At 40.3% G+C, this 20,243-nt stretch overlaps 1 protein-coding gene across 1 annotated transcript in view; it reads left to right on the forward strand.

The window, feature by feature from the left end:
* LOC141139893 (uncharacterized) overlaps positions 1–20,243 on the forward strand; it is a 163,373-nt gene that overhangs the window by 40,206 nt on the left and 102,924 nt on the right. The window contains 6 exon segments of the mRNA XM_073626451.1: positions 158–271; positions 382–504; positions 1,021–1,145; positions 8,647–8,814; positions 12,323–12,496; positions 18,655–18,788. Coding sequence (XP_073482552.1) covers positions 158–271; positions 382–504; positions 1,021–1,145; positions 8,647–8,814; positions 12,323–12,496; positions 18,655–18,788 — 838 coding nt within the window.

Here is a 20,243-nt window from a genome sequence, read left to right on the forward strand (position 1 = left end):
CCAACTTTGGGAATGGCTGTGTGTGAATGGACAGAGGTTGGATGGATGGATGATACTTTGAATAAACCAATAATGAATCTGCCTTTATATTGCTGCCAGTATACAAATACATTAAACTCATATTTGGCATCTTTTGTCCTTTTTTTTGTAATTTCAGGTATTAATTTCTGCACCAGCACTACATGCAAGAATGGTGGCATCTGCGTTAGTCTGATAAATGATTTCATGTGCTTTTGTCCATCTAACTGGCAGGGGAAGGAGTGTAGCAATGGTAATAATATGCCTACTATTATTATTATTATTCTGGCTATTGTTTTCATAGAGCAACGCTATTAATGAAGAAACAAAATGATTGAGCTGATAAACACTTTTATGTTTCAGATGTGAATGAATGTACAAACGGGCAAAGCCGATGCAGTCCTTATGCAAGCTGTGCTAATACAATTGGATCATATTATTGTACATGCCAGTCTGGATACATTGGGGATGGATTTACCTGCAGAGGTAAAGCTAATTTTTTTTTTAATTGTTTCTAGATAGGCAGATCTTTAGGGCATAGAGGGATATTGTTATTCTTATATTCTACTGCATCTCAATTCATTTTTCTTTGTTATCTTTTCCAATAGTTTAGAGTTGCTGCATTCTTCTTAAATAGACAGATCCATTATCTAGAGCTGCAGACTCTGCAAATGACTTTCATTTTGAGATGATTTTGCACATTATTCTACCTTTATTAGCTGTGGTAAGCCAAAATATCACTCAAGTTCTAAGCCAGGGCTTCAAACATAATTTAATTATTTTACCTTCTGAATATGTGCGTATAGTACTGTATATCATGGCTGTGACCACATATCCACTGTGAAAGGAAGCATATGTTTTAGTCTGAGCATCCCCTCAGTATGCAGATGTTACAGTTCCACGTGAACAATACAGCTAGGGAAAAGTGAAACACAGTTATTACATAGTATGTATCATTTGTAGCCAAAATAAATGACTGATTTATATTTATTTACTTTCTAGAGAACAGACTGTTTGATTATTCTGATGGGTTCAGAGCAACCCAGCGTTACAAGGATTTTGCCTCTCCTATAATCAACGTCCCCATGGGATTTCCTTTAGGTGGCTCTTTTTACAATTCATTATATGTAAGTCATATATTTATAACTACAGTTATAACATCAGGGACAGGCTTACAATTCTGGCAAAATGAAGGATATCAGCTGTGATTGCTAAGGGTTTTGTAGGGAGAACAAACATGGGAGCATTTATTAAGAAGCTGTATGGGCAGTGATTTTTAGCGGTCTCATATTAAATGTTCCCATTTCTGACCATCTCCTACTGCATGTCCACAGTCTCTGACAATCTGTAGCATTATATATGTGGAAAATAATGAGCAACTCTTTGGTAATGTCTCTGATCATACATGAGGCCTCCTATATCTAGTACATCTAGTATATTGTCACCACTGCATGTTCATGGGTGGATGTGTGTGAGATACAGCCCCTGTTCAAGTGATTTTAACATCTTTAACAGCAGAAAAAACTATATGATTGTACTATTGCAAAAGCAGAAGAAAATCCCACTATGTACACACGTGCAGATAATGAAGCAAGACAAAAAGAAAAAGCTTAGAGAAAACTATAATGTTTTTTTGGTTAATGCTGTAAAGCCATCTTTATTATACAATACTTTTATTAGTCTTTTAAACCATTGTGTAAATTGTTTACTTTAGTTTACTGCTTAAATAAATCTTTAATAAATCTTCTAAACACATCGCGTTAGTGTCACACAGTAATAAAAGTTGCTATAGAGAATTATAGAGTAGGGGAAGTTATGAATCACTTTTTTTTAAATAATTCAGCTGTTCTTGAATAATAACTACAGCTACTGAGCCCCATACGCAACACATATTTTCACTACAGTAGTTAGGATTAGCCTGGGAACATGAGAAGAGGAACCTCAAGCTCTACATGCTGGCTGGAATATACAAATATAATAAGCAATATACCATATTTATCTGATGACACTAAAATATTATTAAATGCTTTGTCCTGTACATAAATAGCTAAAGGAAATATATACAAAGAACACTATAGCTTGAAGTATTTTTACTCTAAAAAGAAATCAGTTGATCACCAGTACTATAGAAGGGATGAACTGCACCTTAATGACGAGGGTGCGCAGATGTGCTGGGAGTAAAGATGGCCAAAAAGTTAGAGGGGTTTTTAAACTAGGTGACGGGGGGAGGGCCCATGGGTAGAGATAGTCAGCGTGGAACATATTCCAGAGGATAGTATTGGGGGTATTAGTGGTAGGTTGACTAAAGCACATAAACCCAAGATAAGTATAGTAACAAGTCCAAGTTACAGTCTCCGAACACCCAATAAGAGGATAGTATGCGACCGGTCTAAACTATGAGGCATGTTCACCAATGCCAGGAGCCTGGTAGACAAGATGGGTGAACTAGAGATACTGTTGTACAAGGAGGATTTGGATTTTGTGAGAATTTCAGAGACCTGGTTCAACAGCTCTCATGATTGGCTGGCAACCATTCAAGGGTATACCCTTTATCGCAGGGATAGAGAGGGAAAAAAAGGGGAGGTGTATGGCTATATATCAAGAATAATGTAAAAGTGAATGTGAGAGATGACATCACTAAGGGGGCTAGGGAGGAGGTGGAATCCTTATGGGTAGAGCTCCAAAGGGATGAAGCTAAGGGGAAAATAATACTCCCCTAACCTGAGGGAGGAGGGGGAGATGGATCTCCTATCACAATTTGGATTAGCAGCAAGGATGGGAAGTGTTATCATAATGGGGGATTTTAGTTATCCAGAAATAGATTGGGCGGAGGGAACCACTCATTCGTCTAAGGCTCGCCAGTTCCTAAATGTCTTGCAGGACAATTTCATGGTTCAGATGGTAGACGCACCAACTAGAAATAAACCGTTACTGGATCTACTGATTACCTACAATACAGAGCTGATCACGGATGTGGTAATACGGGGCAATTTAATAAACAGCAATCACAGGTCAATTGGTTTCAGTATAAATCACACAAATAGGAAACATAAGGGGAATACAAAGACACTGAATTTCAAAAGAGCCAACTTCCCTAGACTACGAACCTTGCTAGAAGGCTTAAACTGGGATAAAATCTTAGGAACAAAGAACACAGAGGAGAGATTGGTTTGCTTATATTAAATAAGGGCATTAGCCAATGCATCCCATTGGGTAATAAATTTAAAAGAGCGAACAAAAGTCCTGAATGGCTTAACTCCAATGTAAAAATGCATATAAAAGCAAAGTAGAAGCCCTTCAAAAAATACAAGGTTGAGGGATCAACATCAGCATTCAGACTTTATAAAGCATGCAACAAGAAATGTAAGGGTGCAATTAGGGCGGCTAAGATAGAACACGAAAGACACATAGCGGAGGAAAGCAAAAAAAATCCCAAGAAATTCTTTAAGTATGTAGACAGTAAAAAAGGGAGGACAGACCATATTGGCCCCATAAAGAATGAGGAAGGTCATCTGGTTACAAAGGATGGTAAGATGGCGAAGGTATTGAAATTGTTCTTCTCCTCAGTCTTCACGAGGGAATCGGGGGGCTTCAGTAACCAAAACTGAAGTGTTTATCCTCATGACACATCACAGAAAGCACCTCCATGGTTAACAGAGGACAGAATTAAAATGAAACTTGGGAAACTTAACATTATTAAATCACTGGGACCAGATGGCTTGCACCCTAGGGTACTTAGGGAACTCAGTCAAGTAATTGCCAGACCATTGTTCCTAATTTTTACTGACAGTCTACTGACTGGAATGGTACCAGCTGATTGGAGAAAAGCCAATGTAGCACCAATATTTAAAAAGGGCCCGAAATACATCCCTGGGAATTACAGACCAGTTAGCCTAACATCAATAGTATGCAAGCTCTTGGAGGGGATGATAAGAAACTATATACATGATTTTAGTAATAAGAGTGGGATCATTAGCAGTAATCAGCATGGATTCATGAAGAATTCTTCTTGCCAAACCAATCTATTAACCTTCTATGAGGAGGTGAGTTGTCATCTAGATAAAGGAAGGCCCGTAGACTTGGTGTATCTGGATTTTGCAAAAGCATTTGACACAGTTCCCCATAAACATTTACTGTACAAAATAAGGTCCGTTGGCATGGACCATAGGGTGGGTACATGGATTGAAAACTGGCTACAAGGACGAGTTTAGAGGGTGGGGATAAATGGGGAGTACTCAAAATGGTCAGGGGTGGGTAGTGGGGTCCCCCAGGGTTCTGTGCTGGGACCGATCCTCTTTAATTTGTTCATAAATGACCTGGAGGATGGGGTAAACAGTTCAATCTCTGTATTTGCAGACAATACTAAGCTAAGCAGTGCAATAGCTTCTCCGCAGGATGTGGAAACCTTGCAAAAAGATCTGAACAAATTAATGGGGTGGGCAACTGCATGGCAAATGAGGTTTAACTGCTTGCTGACCAGCCGCCGTCATTATACTGCGGCAGGTCAGCACGATCCCGTGAACCTTCATATCGGTACGTCGACCCCTTTAAGCGGGATAGCAGGCGCGTGCGCCGCCAGAGACACATGCACGTGCCCACTTCACTGCAGGGGTGCCAATGCACGTGGCCGGCCCCGCGCAATCGTGGGCATGACAGACAGAACAGGGACGTGTGTGTGTAAATACACAAATCCCTGTCCTGTGAGGAGAGGAGAGACAGATCGTGAGTTCCTATTAGCTAAGAACAACGATCTGTCATTTCCTCCAGTCACTCCTATCCCCCTACAGTTAGAACACACACTAGGGAACACAGTTAACCTCTTGATCGCCTCCTAGTGTTAACCCCTTCTCTGCCATTGACATTTACACAGTAATCAGTGCATTTTTATAGCACTGATCGCTGTATAATTGTCAATGGTCCCAAAAATGTGTCAAAAGTGTCTGATCTGTCCACCATAATGTTGCAGTCCTGATAAAAATCGCTGGTCACTGCCATTACTAGTAAAAAAAAAAATAATAATAGTAAAAATGCCATAAATCTTCCCGCTATTTTGTAGATGCTATAACTTTTGCACAGATCAATCAATATACGCTTTTTGTCATTTTTATTACCAAAAATATGTAGAAAAATACATATCGGCCTAAACTGAGGAAAAAATTGCCTGTTTTTAAAAAAAATTGGGGATATTTATTATAGCAAAAAATACAAAATATTGTGTTTTTTTCAAAATTGTCGCTCTTTTTTTGTTTATAGCGCAAAAAATAAAAACCGCAGAAATGATCAAATATCACCAAAATAAAGCTCTATTCCAGGGCTGAAGTGGTTAATGTAGAAAAATGTAAAATAATGCATTTGGGTGGCAAAAATATGAATACAATCTATACACTGGGGGGGGGAGAAACTCTGGGGGAATTTAGGATGGAAAGGGACCTGGGGGTCCTTTGTTAGCAGCAATGCCAAGCTGCTGCTAACTAAGCAAACAGAATATTGGCATTCATTAACCGCTTGCCGACTAGCTGCCGCAGTTTTACTACGGCAGAATGGCACGGCTGGGCGAAACTACGTTATTGTACATCGCTAGTATTGCTCATACTATGTATGAACACCAATAATCTCTCTCTCCTCCTAGACAGTCCCATCCCCCCACAGTTAGAGACACACATAGGGAACACAGTTAACACCTTGATTGCCCCCTAGTGTTAACTCCTTACCTGCCAGTGACATTTACACGCTAATCAGTGCATTTTTATAGCACTGATAGCTGTATAATTGTCAATGGTTTCAAAAATGTGTCAAAAGTGTCCGATGTGTCCGCCATAGTGTCGAAGTCTCGATTAAAAATCGCAGATCGCCGCCATTACTAGTAAAAAAAATAATAATAATAAAAATGCCATAAATCTATCCCCTATTTTGTAGACACTATAACTTTTGCGCAAACCAATCAATATACGCTTATTGCGATTTTTACCAAAAACATGTCGAAGAATACATATTGGCCTAAACTGAGGAAAAAATTTGTTTTTTTGATAAAAAATGTGGGATATTTATTATAGCAAAAAGTAAAATAAATTGTGTCTTTTTTCAAAATTGTTGCTCTTCTTTTGTTTATAGCGCAAAAAATATAAACCACAGAGGTCAAATACCACCAAAAGAAAGCTCTATTTGTGGGGAAAAAAAGGACATCAATTTTGTTTGGGTACAGCGTCGCACGACCGAGCAAGTGTTAGTTAAAGTGACGCAGTGCCGAATAGCAAAAAGTGCTCTGGTCAGTAAGGGGGTAAAATCTTCCGGGGCTGAAGCGGTTAAACTAGGTAGAGGGTTCTTTACTGTAAGAGCGGCAAGGATGTGGAATTCCCTTCCACAGGCGGTGGTCTCAGCGGGAAGCATTGATAGTTTAAAAAAACGATTAGATAAGCGCTTGAACGACCGCAACATACAGGGATATACAGTGTAATACTGACATATAATCACACACATAGGTTGGACTTGATGGACTTGTGCCTTTTTTCAACATCACCTACTATGTAACTATATGTGAGGAAGCAGAGTGAAATAATTGAAACCAATGCTGCATATGGTACATATTCAGCTTATCATTATCAGTAGAAATCATAATCTGGAAGGCAGAGGAACACAGAAAAGAAATCATCAGGAATGTGCAAGACAAATTTATCATTAGCTTGTACGTTATTTTGTGAGTTTCTTGCTGCTCAGACATACAGTAGCATTGGACTAACTAAAATGGTACATGTGATCAGATCCAAGAAATCTTTCACTGAAGTGATTCAAATGGTGCAGAATTGATTGTAAATTTGGCTCTATGTTTTTGAATGTCAGAGATTTTTTTCTGAGTCTCCAAATCATGTACAAGAAGGTCACAAAATTCTAGACAATAGTTAAAGTAGTAGTCAACTCCCGCCCCCCATGTTTTTTCCTCACTTACCTGTAGTGCTATAATATTCTTTAAAGCACATATGCACCTGCTGCAATCTGCTGTTCGGGTGCCACACAGCGGGCCCCGTTACCACCATCTTGGTCCTCTTCAACTGGCTGCCTCTTCCGAGTGTAGGCAGCCAATTTTGATGATCCGGGAGGTGGTTGAGCCTCTCTGGGGAGGATTTCATTGTTTGTGTCGTCTACAAGAGTGCAGTTCCAGCCTTTTCATTGCACAATTACATTGCTGATCCTGCAGCATTGATCCATAAAGGCTTCAACTTTCTGTGACACCCACCTTGATCTACGGGCACTTCCTGTCCTTAGGGTGACAATTCAATGACAGATCCATGAACAGCAACCTACACACGACTTTTCAGTAGTGATTACCTATTTGCAATCTTCATTGTGCAATCTGTGCTTTACACCGTTCAGCTCCATTGTAATTCAACCCCCTTTTTCCCCCCCATATCTTGGTGGTGTGAATGAAAGACATGCATGATTGAGGTGTGCTGCTAGCAGCTTCATGTATCCACATTGACAACGTTGTCTATTTTATCTTTTGCACTGGTGGTAGTGTGGTATTTTTATCTTAATGTTACTTTTTGCTATATTGTTTTGAATAAAATATTTATTTTTCCTTTAACCCTGGTGTCTCTATAGAAGGTTACCATGAGGATCTGTCATCCTCAACTTTTTTCAATTTTGATAATGTTCCTGCCTTACCTCCAGCCTGCCCTCAGGACCTTCCTTCCCACGGCCTCTCTGCATGGTGAGCCTGCAGCCTCCTGGGAGATGTGATGTAAGTATTCCAGGAGGCTGCAGGACCAGGTACACATAATTCTGGCCTAGGTCAAAAAATAAATAAAAGGCGGGAGTATGCAAATGCTGTGATATATTTTTGATTAATAGTCTATTATTTTTTCGTTTAAAACAAAGGGAAAAATGAATTAACTGAAAGATTTTCATAATGTACATGACATAGTATAAACAAATAAATAGCTACAATACCTTTATTGGTGTTTAACAATATTATACATTTAACTGTAGAGTAGAACTGCCACCATTTTTTTTTTTTTTTTTTGGATAGAGTGAGAAAGGGTTAGAATCTTAATCAGGAGTTTATTGTTATCCATGTCCCCGTTGGGAAGATTTCCGTTCCCTTCCTATCTTTGTAACAAAACAGTAAGTAAGGAAACTTTGTCAACAGGACATAGGCAGCAACAAGAACTTTTTCCCATTCTACTAATAAAAATACTTTTATTGCTGTCTGTATTAGAAATATTCATGTTTATGTACCACAGAAGTTGAAAATCTTCACTCAAAAAACTGCGATTATTCGCTTTAATCATGTGAAAAACAAATTCCTGTTCATTTTGAATATCTGATTATATGATTAGATAACTGAAGTAATTGTTCACCCAATTTTAAAATGAAGATTTTCTTCACTTAAGTATTTTAATCAAACAAAGAGTGTTTTGGAATTCTGCATTAACTTTGTGATTAATATTGTACCGTGGATGAAGAAAAACTGGAGACTCAATTCCATCTTATAACCCATTCTAAAAATGTTTGGCTGCAAATAATTGTGAAATATTTGAAATACTAACTCATCATCAATCCTTTTGTACTATCCATTTATAGATCTTCTTCTGCCTAAACTGATCAATATGATTTTTTTTTTCTTTTGCACAGTTCACAGACAATGGTGTTATCATATTTCGTCGGAATTCGTATGACCCCATTTACACACTGCCTTACCCATTAAGCACTTTCTACAACTATGACTATTCCACGCCACCCATGATCGCTGTTTTCTGGGCAGATGCTGACTTCTCCCTTATGGGGGATTTGTACTACCAGGTATGACAAATCAATATTTAAAGATACTTAAGATAGTGTATAAAAATGTATTACTGTATTTTTGCTAGTTTTCCTTTTTCTGACATCTGTGTCCCATTGGGTAGAATTCATTGCCCTTCCTGTCCCTTAGACACAACAGGTAGTTATAGCAAATCCCAGTTGTCACCAGTCCTCATTGAAAGATTCCCCTTTCTGTCTCTTCTTTTGACAACTCAAAATGTTTGATTTTCAGAACATCAGTGATGTTCAGGATATCACATAGAGAGGATGAATCTCCCAGTGAGGGCACAGGCAGCAATACAATATGACAGATGTTGTATCTCTTTCCTACTCTATTATAAGCTAAAAAACATACAGTATCTCACAAAAGTGAGTACACCCCTCACATTTTTGTAAATATTTTATATCTTTTCATGTGACAACAATGAGGAAATTACATTTTGCTACAATGTAAAGTAGTGAGTGAACAGCTTGTATAACAGTGTAAATTTGCTGTCCCCTCAAAATAACTCAACACACAGTCATTAATGTCTAAACCGATGGCAACAAAAGTGAGTACACCCCTAAGTGAAAATGTCTAAATTGGGCCCAAAGTGTCAATATTTTGTGTGGCCACCGTTATTTTCCAGCACTGCCTTAACCTTCTTGGGCATGGAGTTCACCAGAGCTTCACAGGTTGCCACTGGAGTCCTCTTCCACTTCTCCATGATGACATCACAGAGCTGGTGGATGTTAGAGACCTTGCGCTCCTCCACCTTCCGTTTAATGGTTTGCTTAATAGGGTTTAGGTCTGGAGACATGCTTGGTCAGTCCATCACCTTTACCCTCAGCTTCTTTAGCAAGGTAGTGGTCCTCTTGGAGGTGTGTTTGGAGTCGTTATCATGTTGGAATACTGCCCTGCAGCCCAGTCTCTGAAGGGAGGGAATCATACTCTGCTTCCGTATGTTACAGTACATGTTGGCATTCATGGTTCCCTCAATGAACTGTAGCTCCCCAGTGCCGGCAGCACTCATGCAGCCCCAGATCATGACACTCCCACCACAATGCTTGACTGTAGGCAAAACACACTTGTCTGTACTCCTCACCTGGTTGCCGCCACACACACTTGACACCATCTCAACCAAATAAGTTTATCTTGGTCTCATCAGATCACAGGACATGGTTCCAGTAATCCATGTCCTTAGTCTGCTTATCTTCCACTGTTTGTGGGCTTTCTTGTGCATCATTTTTAGAAGAGGCTTCCTTCTGGGAGGAGACCAATTTGATGCAGTGTGCAGCGTGTGGTCTGAGCACTGACAGGCTGACCCCCACCCCTTAAACCTTTGCAGCAATGCTGGCAGCACTTTTACATCTATTTCCCAAAGACAACCTCTGGATATGATGCTGAGCACATGCACTCAACCTCTTTGGTCAACCATGGCGAGGCCTGTTCTGAGTGGAATCTATCCTGTAAAACCACTGTATGGTCTTGGCCACCATGCTGCAGCTCAGTTTCAGGGTCTTGACAATCTTCTTATAGCCTAGGCCATCTTTTTGTAGAGCAACAATTATTTTTTCAGATCTTCAGAGTTCTTTGCCATAAGGTGCCATGTTGAACTTCCAGTGACCAGTATGAAAGAGTGAGAGCTACTGTATAACACCAAATTTAACACACCTGCTCCCCATTCACACCTGAGACCTTGTAACACTAACGAGTTGGGGATGGAAAATGGCTAATTGGGCCCAATTTGGACATTTTCACTTAGGGGTGTACTCACTTTTGTTGCCAGCAGTTTAAACATTAAGGGCTGTGTGTTGAGTTAATTTGAGGGGACAGCAAATTTACACTGTTGTACAAGCTATACACTCACTACTAGAGGTTGACTGATATGGGTTTCTCTCTGGCCAATGCCGATATTTAGAAATCGCGGTGGCCGATGGCCGATATGTGATGCCGATTTTTTTGGGCCGATATATTAGGCCGATTTTTTTTTTCTTTTTTTTTTTTCCCTTCATCTCATAAAATCTAACAGTTAGACCCCTTTCACACTGGGGTGTTTTTCAGGCGCTTTTGGGCTAAAAATAGCGCCTGAAAAGTGCCTGTAAAGCGGCTCCCCTGCAGTCTCAGTGTGAAAGCCCGAGTGCTTTCACACTGAGGTGATGCGCTGGCAGGATGTTAAAAAAAAGTCCTGCAAGCAGCATCTTTGGAGAGGTGTATACCGCTCCTCCACCACTCCTGCCCATTGAAATGAATGCGCACCGCTGCCGAAGCGCCTGCAAAGCGTTTCAGCAGCGGCACTTCAGGGGCGCATTTAACCTCTTCCTTTGCCGCTAGCTGGGTTATAAGCACCCCACTAGCAGCCCAATGGCGCCGCTAAAATGACTGTAAAATGTCGCTAAAACTAGCAGCGTTTTACTATCAACGCCTGCCCGCTCCAGTGTGAAAGCAACCTTAAGTAATAAGTGATACAGAAAATTTTTTACATTTAAATATTTATTAAACAAAACAAACCTCCAATCAGTTCACTTGTATGTAGAATTTAGATTAAAAAAAAAAAAAAACTATATCTTAAATAATAAATACACAAAAACAGGTAATCAAAACTTTTGGACGAAAAAAAAACGGGCTAACTTTACTGCTTAGTTTTTTTTTTTTATTTATTAGTGTATTTTTAAAAAAAAAAATTGCATTTAAAAGACCGCTGCGCAAATACCGTGTGACATAAAATATTGCAACAACCGCTATTTTATTCCCTAGGGTCTCAGCTAAAAAAAATATATATATATAATGTTTGGGGGTTCTAAGTGATTTTCCAGCAGAAAATACAGGATTTTTACTTGTAAGCAACAAGTGTCAGAAAAGACTTAGTCTTTAAATGGTTAAACTGAGAACTTCTACACACAGAGTTCAGCTCATTGATAAGTGTAAACATTGTATCTGTTCTTTTATCAGACTTGGCAGGCTGCCCAGAGAGGAGAGAAGTCGCTTTACAGAAGACTTCAGGCAACTTGCATTGACTTCTATTACAGAAGTCATTTGCAAGTCGCGCTGAAGTTATATCGGCCTTTTTTATCAGCACAATCGGCCAATGCCGATTAAGTAAAAAATGCCAAATATCGGCTGTTGTATCGGCCGGCCGATATATCGGTCGACCTCTACTCACTACTTTACATTGTAGCAAAATGTAATTTCTTCAGTGTTATCACGTGAAAAGATATAATAAAATATTCCCAAAAATGTGAGGGGTGTACTCACTTTTGTGAGATACTGTATATAATATAGCATTAATCTAGAGATGATAGTTTTAGTGTAATGATTCTATGATACTTAATTAGTAAACACCTGTTTTTCCAATTGCTGTTTTCAGTGATCAGTCATTTAAATATCATTCACCCTCACTCCCCATAATGCTAATAAGAATGTTCTGTGCCTCTGATTGGGTCATCGAATTGGTGCATGTAAGTGGTTGAATGTTTTGGCAGTAAGCACTGAGAAATTGTTTATAACAAACATATTTTTTTTTTCCAGATTTATGACTTCCAGGCCAATCCATACCAAAATACAGATTTTAAAACAAAATTGGAATCACAAATACAATTGAATTTCTCCCCTACTTTTTCAAATTTTAAGGCTCTCTGGGCGTTAAAGATAACTTGGTTTCAAGTTTTACCGTATCCTGCATATTTCTTCAGTTCTACACAGGTACAATTATACTGAAATGCTTGCATGTCATTATGTGTTATGATGACCACAGATTTTGTTTCAGATTTTATACGTGGATGCAAAAACATTTGCCAACAACTTTATATCACAAGGATCTGTCTCCTTGGATAATCTGAAGATATTGTTTAGCCAGGCCCTTGACTGTTGATACATTTTATGGACCTGACAGATTATAGTTAAAGTGTTTGTCCCTTAAAGCAGATTAAACAACAGAGTGCTTGTGCTGTCTAATCTGCCCTCCTCTAAACTGTAAAAAAAAAACCTCCCTGAACCTGCCACTTCCTGAATCCTTTCTCTGTATTGACCACAAAAATCAGGGCTGCTGAGCCCTGACCACCATTGTCAGGATGCGTCCCTTTGTCATATGCAGCTTTCCTCTCTGCTCTCCTCTCTCCCCCTCAGCCCTTCCTCCTTGCCTGTCAGCTCCCTCTCTGTCTCTGCCTGCCCCCCCACCACTATTATTACAAATAAAAAACCTACAATGGTCACTTCCAGCCCCTCTATTAGAGCCTGGCAAACCCTACTATGTAATTTCTAAAAATGAGCGTTGTAAATACCTATTTAGAGCTATCTTCAAGCAGTCACTTTACAGCTCCGAGACAGGGCTTCTGCAGGAGGCCACGTGATCTCCCCGGTTGACGTCAAAGGGAGATTTAGGCCTCTCCTGCAGAAGCCCTGTCCCAAAGCTGTAAAGCGGCCGTGAGTCATGTGACCAGCCTGAAGATAGCTCTAAATAGGTATTTACAACGCTCATTTTTATAAATGACTTGCATAGTGTGGTATGCCAGGCTCTAATAGAGGGGCTGGCAGCTGTATTTATCCTGAGATTAAATTAGACACAGATGGACTCTTTAGGTGACTTGTAAAGGCAATTGGTTCCACTAGATTTTAGTTAGGGGTATCAGAGTACAAATACAAATGCATGCCACACTTTTCAAATATTTATTTGTAAACAAATTTGAAAACCATTTATCATTTTCCTTTCACTTCACAATTATGTGTGTGTTGGTCTATCACATAAAATCCCAATAAAATAAATACATATACGTTTTTGGTTGTAACAAAATGACAGTGACAAAATGTGGAAAATTTCAAGGGGTATAAATACTTTATCAAGGCACTGTATATACTGTCTGAAATCTAACTGGAATACTCCCTGGATGTTGCTAGGACATGGCTAAGAGAGGTCTTATAAGTGTTTATCTTTACCATTTACCAACACAGAAGTGAGCTCTCAAAAGCTGAGCTTAAAGATGCTGTATAAATAGAGAAAAGGAGAATACAAGTGTATTTGAAGAATCAGAGAAAGATCACTCCTGTGGTGGTGGAGGTGAGCAGTAATGACTAAGCAGCTCTTAGCAACATCCTAGCAAGGTCCTGGGAGTATTCCAGTCAGGCTTTAGCAGGTAAATAATGGTCTACACCTATAGCAAGGGCATTATTCAACTTTAGTCAGAGTTGCACAGTTTGATTTTATCTACAGATGCCCCTTACCTGCATAGGCAGCTTTTGGTAAAGGTGAACTAACGCTTTAATGAAAACTTTGGAGGGGTTTTCACTTAAAGAAGAATTGAACCCTGGAAGTTGTGACCAAAAAAAGGCATTCATAGGGCAAAGGACTAGTCCCCAGTATAGCCTTTTGTATCTCTGCAGCTGACCCTTTCCCTATTACATATTCTGCACTGTGTCTCTGTGTGAAGGTGGCAATCTAGGTAGAGAATGAATGGAAAAGGGGGGACAACTGTTTCTAATCCCCCCCTTCCCTCATGGGACTGCGGCAGCAGGGTTTCAAGTATCCCCTTAGTTTAAAAAATGAGGGAAAGCTCCCTATTGGTTACCTGACCCCAGAGATGACCTTTAAATCTAGGCAGTGACCTCAAAGGTGACCTTTGAATCTAGGTAGTTCAGGGCTAGTGTAGGGAAAATTTCAGACAAAAAGGGCCCTGAGCCCCCTGAGGTACAGTCGCCCCAGTAAACAACAAGCTGTGGTGTTCAGGGAGTTCATCTGCACAGAGCACAGTGCTTACCGAGGCTAAGTTGTCCTTCCTTAGGAGCTTGATCAAGAGAGCCGGGGAAGAAGTGGGTGAAGACTGTATGCAAGATTCCTGGATCTTCTGAAGGCAGCGGGTCAAGACCTGGTTGGAAGAGCCGGCAACACCGCTGGGGTGACCATCCCCTCCTCTGCCGACATCACTACTAACAACTCCACTGCCACTGCCACCACTACCACCGCTGCTTCCATCCTCATTGAGGCTTCTCCGCTGGTGGATCTGGAAGACTGGAGGAAGAGGAGCTTCTGCCCTAGAAGGAAGATCTGGGTCAGCAGGAGGTCTGGCAAATCACTTCCCATTCGGCCGGGAGGCCAGCGAAGAGGTGGCGCTGTAGGAGCAGGAGATACTCCCCCTCACTGCCCGCACTGTCTCTGCTAACTGCGCTGGGTGTCTGCCTCAGCCTAAGCTTGGTACGACTGTCAGCAGGGCGGGGGTTGTATCCACCAGGAGAAGAGCCTGTTGCAGGAGACAGGGGGCGCTGGAAGAGGACATTGAACCAGCAGGAGGACCCCATCTGTGAGATAATAAAGGAGTGATGTACACTACAAACTAACTTCAAAGTCTCCGCCAGTCATTGTTTTGCTGAGGTATTTTATTTTTTAAATCCTGTGTTTAAACAACTGGATCAAGGCTAGGTATATACCCAGGAAAACAAATGACTTGGCGTTTTCTCATTTTCAGATGAAGTTTTTCACCTGCCTGTTTCCAAACTCAGATCCAGTGGGGTTAGCCTGCCCAGAAAATTATGGAGGCTCATTTGAAACAAATTTTGGAGTTGAATATAATTTGGTTTCTGAAGGCTTGATCTTTTTTTTTTTTTTTTAGATTCTCTGTTTATCCAGGGATATTCATGGTCACGCATTAATAAAATTGTCTCAGGTATCTCTTATTTCTTAAATTGAAAATTGTCCCATCTCTATTTAGTTTTTTCACAGTGAGGCAAGCTCTTAAAGGGTATAGGAAAGTTAAAAAGGTTAAAGATGCTAGAAAGCCAATCACTCTGGGGATTTTGGAGAGTCGTTGTAAGGCCACATAGTCAGTATGCTGGTCGGCGTTCGAGGCAACGTTATTCAACGCAGCATTTTCAGTGGCCTTTTTTCCACCCTCAGGATCTCCGAATTGGTTCCGCCCTCAGGATCTCTGAATTGGCTCACTAAACAGCAACAGGTGGTCTCAAGATGGAAGACTTATTGGTTAATGACACAGATATAAAAATTTATATTAGACAGCCTAAAACTGATCAGATAGGGAAAGGGTCTTGGATTGTATTAAATGCTTGTAAGCAGCTGTCAGTATGCCCAGTAGCTTTGCTAAAATTTTATCTCAAGGTGAGGCCAAATATTAAAGGTCATCTTCTTGTACATTCTAATGGAACATCTCTGAGCAAATTCCAATTCATTGGTGTTTTCAAAAAGTGCACAAAGCTGTTAGGTTTAGGCCCCTTTCACACTGGGGCGGGGGCGGCGATAAAGTGCCGCTATTGTTAGTGGCACTTTACCGTCGGTATTCGCCCGATAGCAGGGGTGGTTTTACCCCCCCACTAGCGTCCAAGAAAGGGTTAAAAACCCTGCCGGCGGTATAGCCACGGTGCCCTATTGATTTCAATGGGCAGGAGTGGTGAAGGAGCGGTATACACACCGCTCCTTCACCGCTCCAAAGATGCTGCTAGCAGGACTTTTATTACCGTCCTGCTAGCGCACCACTCCAGTGTGAAAGCCCTCGGGGCTTTCATACTGGAGACAAAGCAGCGGCACTTTCAGGTTGGTTTGCAGGCGCTATTTTTAGCGCAATAGTGCCTGCAAACCGCCTCAGTGTGAAAGGGGCCTTAGGAAATTCACACATTACATCACACTCATTTAAAATAAGGGCAGCCACAGAGTTGGCCAGATTAGGTTTGATTAAATATATCGGTAGATGGAAGTCAGATAGTTTCTGATTATATATTTGCCCCAACTCCTTTATTTAAATTATTGCTGGTTTTCAGAAAATAGTGTAGATTGTCGGGCACTCCTTCATCCATTGGGCCAACCAGAGACCAGGTCACAGATCAAAATAAGTTTAAAGTATTTTGGCATAGGAAGCGTGGTATGATATGGTCAGATTTATTTTTGGTACTGGGTAGGTTATACCAAAGTTGGGCAGCTCTGGATATTTTCATTTTGCATTTAGGGGGAAATGTTTTGGGCAAGGTCAGATCCCTTGAGTTGATTTTTACTATTCGAGACGATCTTGTGCGGTTTCATTTGTCTTCCCCAATACGGTTTTAGTTTTTTCAGAGATAATCCCTAGACTGAAGTGGTTGAATTTGGTTTCTCTACACCCACTTGAAAAGGTTAGAAAAAGGTTAAACAGATCAGTGCAAACGTTTTTAGGTTCTTTTACATTTTTTATATCGACACACGGAATTGGAAGGTGCGCTCCCCGGGCTATATAGGGCTGACAAGGTCCATTTATCAGAAATAGGGTTGGATATTTTCAATGCAGGTTTTCATACCTGCATCGAAATGGGCTCAGTTTGGGGATCTGGGTGAAAGGGTGACAGGCGTCTGTCCTCTGGTTATGCTACTCTCTTTTAAATATTCCAGCTGGAGCCGTAGTGGCTGAGCTGATGGTATGTTTTAAAGTACAGTGATTTAAATATTTTAAGTTATTATTTAAAGACAATAATAAAAAAAGGCAGAGGCCAAAATTTATCCAACAAGAAGGTGTGTTGTGTTTTTCTTGTTTGAATTTTCTGCTGACTGCTGTCCCACCAAGGTACTGTTTCCTCATGTCATAGCCTTCAGCAGACAAAAAAGTGAACAGTACAGTAGTGGTGTCACCAAACCTTACTACAAATCTCCTGAGACTAGCATCCAGCAGGCACTTTGCTTTCATCTCACACTACCGATATACTGTTATGAGGCCATGGGAACAGGCATGCCTAGGCACCCTCGTGCAGCAGGTGAAATTCCAGACTGAAGGTACATTTTTCATGGTCCTCTAATCTTCAGTTTATTTCCAATTTAAATTTACAAGATTGCTTACTGCTTGAAGAAACAACAGTCAGCATAAAGTTCTTTCTACCAGTTACATTACAACAAAGCTATTCTGCCTCTCATGTACTCATCAGCTTTGAACTTCCATTTTCTGAACTCTTGCTCAGTGCATTTTAAGTATGCACTTGTCCATTATTGTATGAGAGAAGTTAGTTGTTTGTCCCTGACCTCCAAGTAAGGCCTGGCCTTAATTTTAGCTAAGCACCATCTGATTTTAATTCACTTTAACCTATGGTTCTGTGATGCAGCAATGGGAGGGATTGACTTTCCCACTTACTTCAGGACAGCTACCTTCAGATCTCCTCACACAAATGCTGCCAGTAAGCTATAAATATATGTTCCCTACTGGTTCACAGTCACTCACTGAGACACAGCTGGGGCACATTTCTGAGGCCTGACAGGGCAGTGGTCTAGAAAAGTCGCGCGCTGATGACTTTACGCGTTTTGATCAATTTTTACTATTACGCATATGCCATAAAAGCAGCTGAGATGCTGAGATGGAAGCTTGGAGCAATTACTTCTGAATGACTCACTGATGGTATGGTTAATGAACTACTTCAATCTACTACAGAGCTTTCATTTCATTCATAGTTCTCTTTGGTTGATATCTGTTACCAGAGTGCAGGTGCACCAATATGTTATTTATACACATGTACATCATTAAATATATACAAGTCTTATACAAAAGCTCTGAAATATTAAAGGGACATGCTTTTTACATAACAGCCTTTTAAACTAAACCCTCTTCCCCCGATACAATTGTAAAGTGCAACAATTGAGGAGCATAGCAGAACAGAAAGCAGAACCTGACTGTGTAATGTATGTAATGTAAAGGTTGATCTATTTTACTCGTACAGCTAAACAAATAATGATTCAACTTTACTTCCTCTCTAATGCACACTTTTGGAGGTTGTAGCAGGTAGGAGTTTACAAGTTTGTTTGGCTAGCATAACATTTCAGTCACCCTATTGTCCCCTTAGTTTGTGATATAGACTATGCTGCATCCCTGGCCTGTTTTCATGATTTGCTTTCATGTGTTCCTTTTCAGGCAAGCACCTATCAAGCTGTACTTGTCACAGATGGCATTTACTCGTTCTGCTTGATGTATTTTGCAGATGGAGGAATGAATTGGAATTATTTATCAATTCCTTCAAATTACTTACCCAAGATGGGCTACTTTAGGTAATTCTCTCTTTAAGTAAATACGTCTAACAGCTGAGTATGGAAATGTCAATTAATTAATGTTTTTTCTTCAAAGTAAGGTAAAGAACTGGTTATGGTCTTAGGAACACATCTGTATGTCAATGGATGTTCATGTTCAGTGGCAAAATGCTTATAATTTTGTACATTCAACATACTTAGTGGAACAAAACTCTCTTATCCTTTATATCCAAGGAAGCTGTCATCTTTGCCACTTTTTTGATTTGCAGTTGCCATTAAGCTGTATATATGATCAGTTATGACACCAGCAGTTTGATGGCTTGGCAGTTTGGGTGACAGCAACTGTGATGGTCATCATTTAGTGCCATTCACACAGGGGCGGCTTCAAAGTCATCCGACTCTGAAGCCGCTCTGTACAGCATGACTTCAGTGTGGCTTGCAAAACGACTTCTGTATAGAAGTCAATGCAAGGCGCTCCGAAGTCGCCCCAAAGTAGTACAGGAACCTTTTTCTAAGTCAGAGTGACTTGAGTTGCTCCTATTAGAATGGTTCCATTGCAATGAATTGAGCGTGACTTGTCAGGCAGCTAAGTCGCCTGACATGTCGCCCCTGTGTGAACCGGTGCTTATGGCATGCCTTGAATATAACTGTTTTGGGAGGCAGGTGAATTGGTGGATTTAGTTCCACTTAAAATTAAGTAACCTGGATCGCCTATTTTTCATTAGAAAATTCAGAGTTCAGTAACAATTATGGTAAATGTTACCTATGCGAGACTCTGATTTTAACACATCATTGAATTTTTCAGTAATTCATAATGGAATCCAAAGAAACACCTGGAACATCCTTCCTGCCACACACTTTCACTGTCCATGTGACACCCTACAAATGAGGAGTTTAGATTGAAAATGTCATTTGAATTTACCCAATCTACGTGCCTTAGTTTCACATTTTAAATAATGCACATTTTTGCTGACTCTTTAGATCTTGCTCAGCTTTCCTACCCTCTAGTTTTCAAATATGAGGCAGATGATTGACTGGAGAAAATGAAATTTAGTTGCCCAGTATATAAACCATGTCATTTAGTTTACATAATCCATGCAAATTTTTTATGACACAAACCATGACAGCTTGAATTTTATTGAAAGAACTATAATAGAACGTTATTAGATTGTAAAACTTGGTCTACACATTGCAATAGCTTTTTTCTTCTTTGTTTACAGCATGATTGTAAAGTTTTTATGAGCAGCAAAGCTTCTTAAAGTCTATCTAAACCCCAAGCCATAAATTAAACATATTGCAGCTTACTAGTCCTTGGTGTGGTGGCTGGCGTTTGGCGAATGGTTCAGCCCGAGCATGAGTTTGGGCTGAACATTGGCTGTTTGCCCCATTTGGGGAATGCGCTGCTTTGCCCAATCAGGGCGCAGTAAAAGCTGGTTGTTAAGGAGCAGGGCCAGGAAACCATCCGTGGCATCCTTA

Source organism: Aquarana catesbeiana, linkage group LG04 (assembly GCF_042186555.1).
Source record: "Aquarana catesbeiana isolate 2022-GZ linkage group LG04, ASM4218655v1, whole genome shotgun sequence".
NCBI lineage: Eukaryota > Metazoa > Chordata > Amphibia > Anura > Ranidae > Aquarana > Aquarana catesbeiana.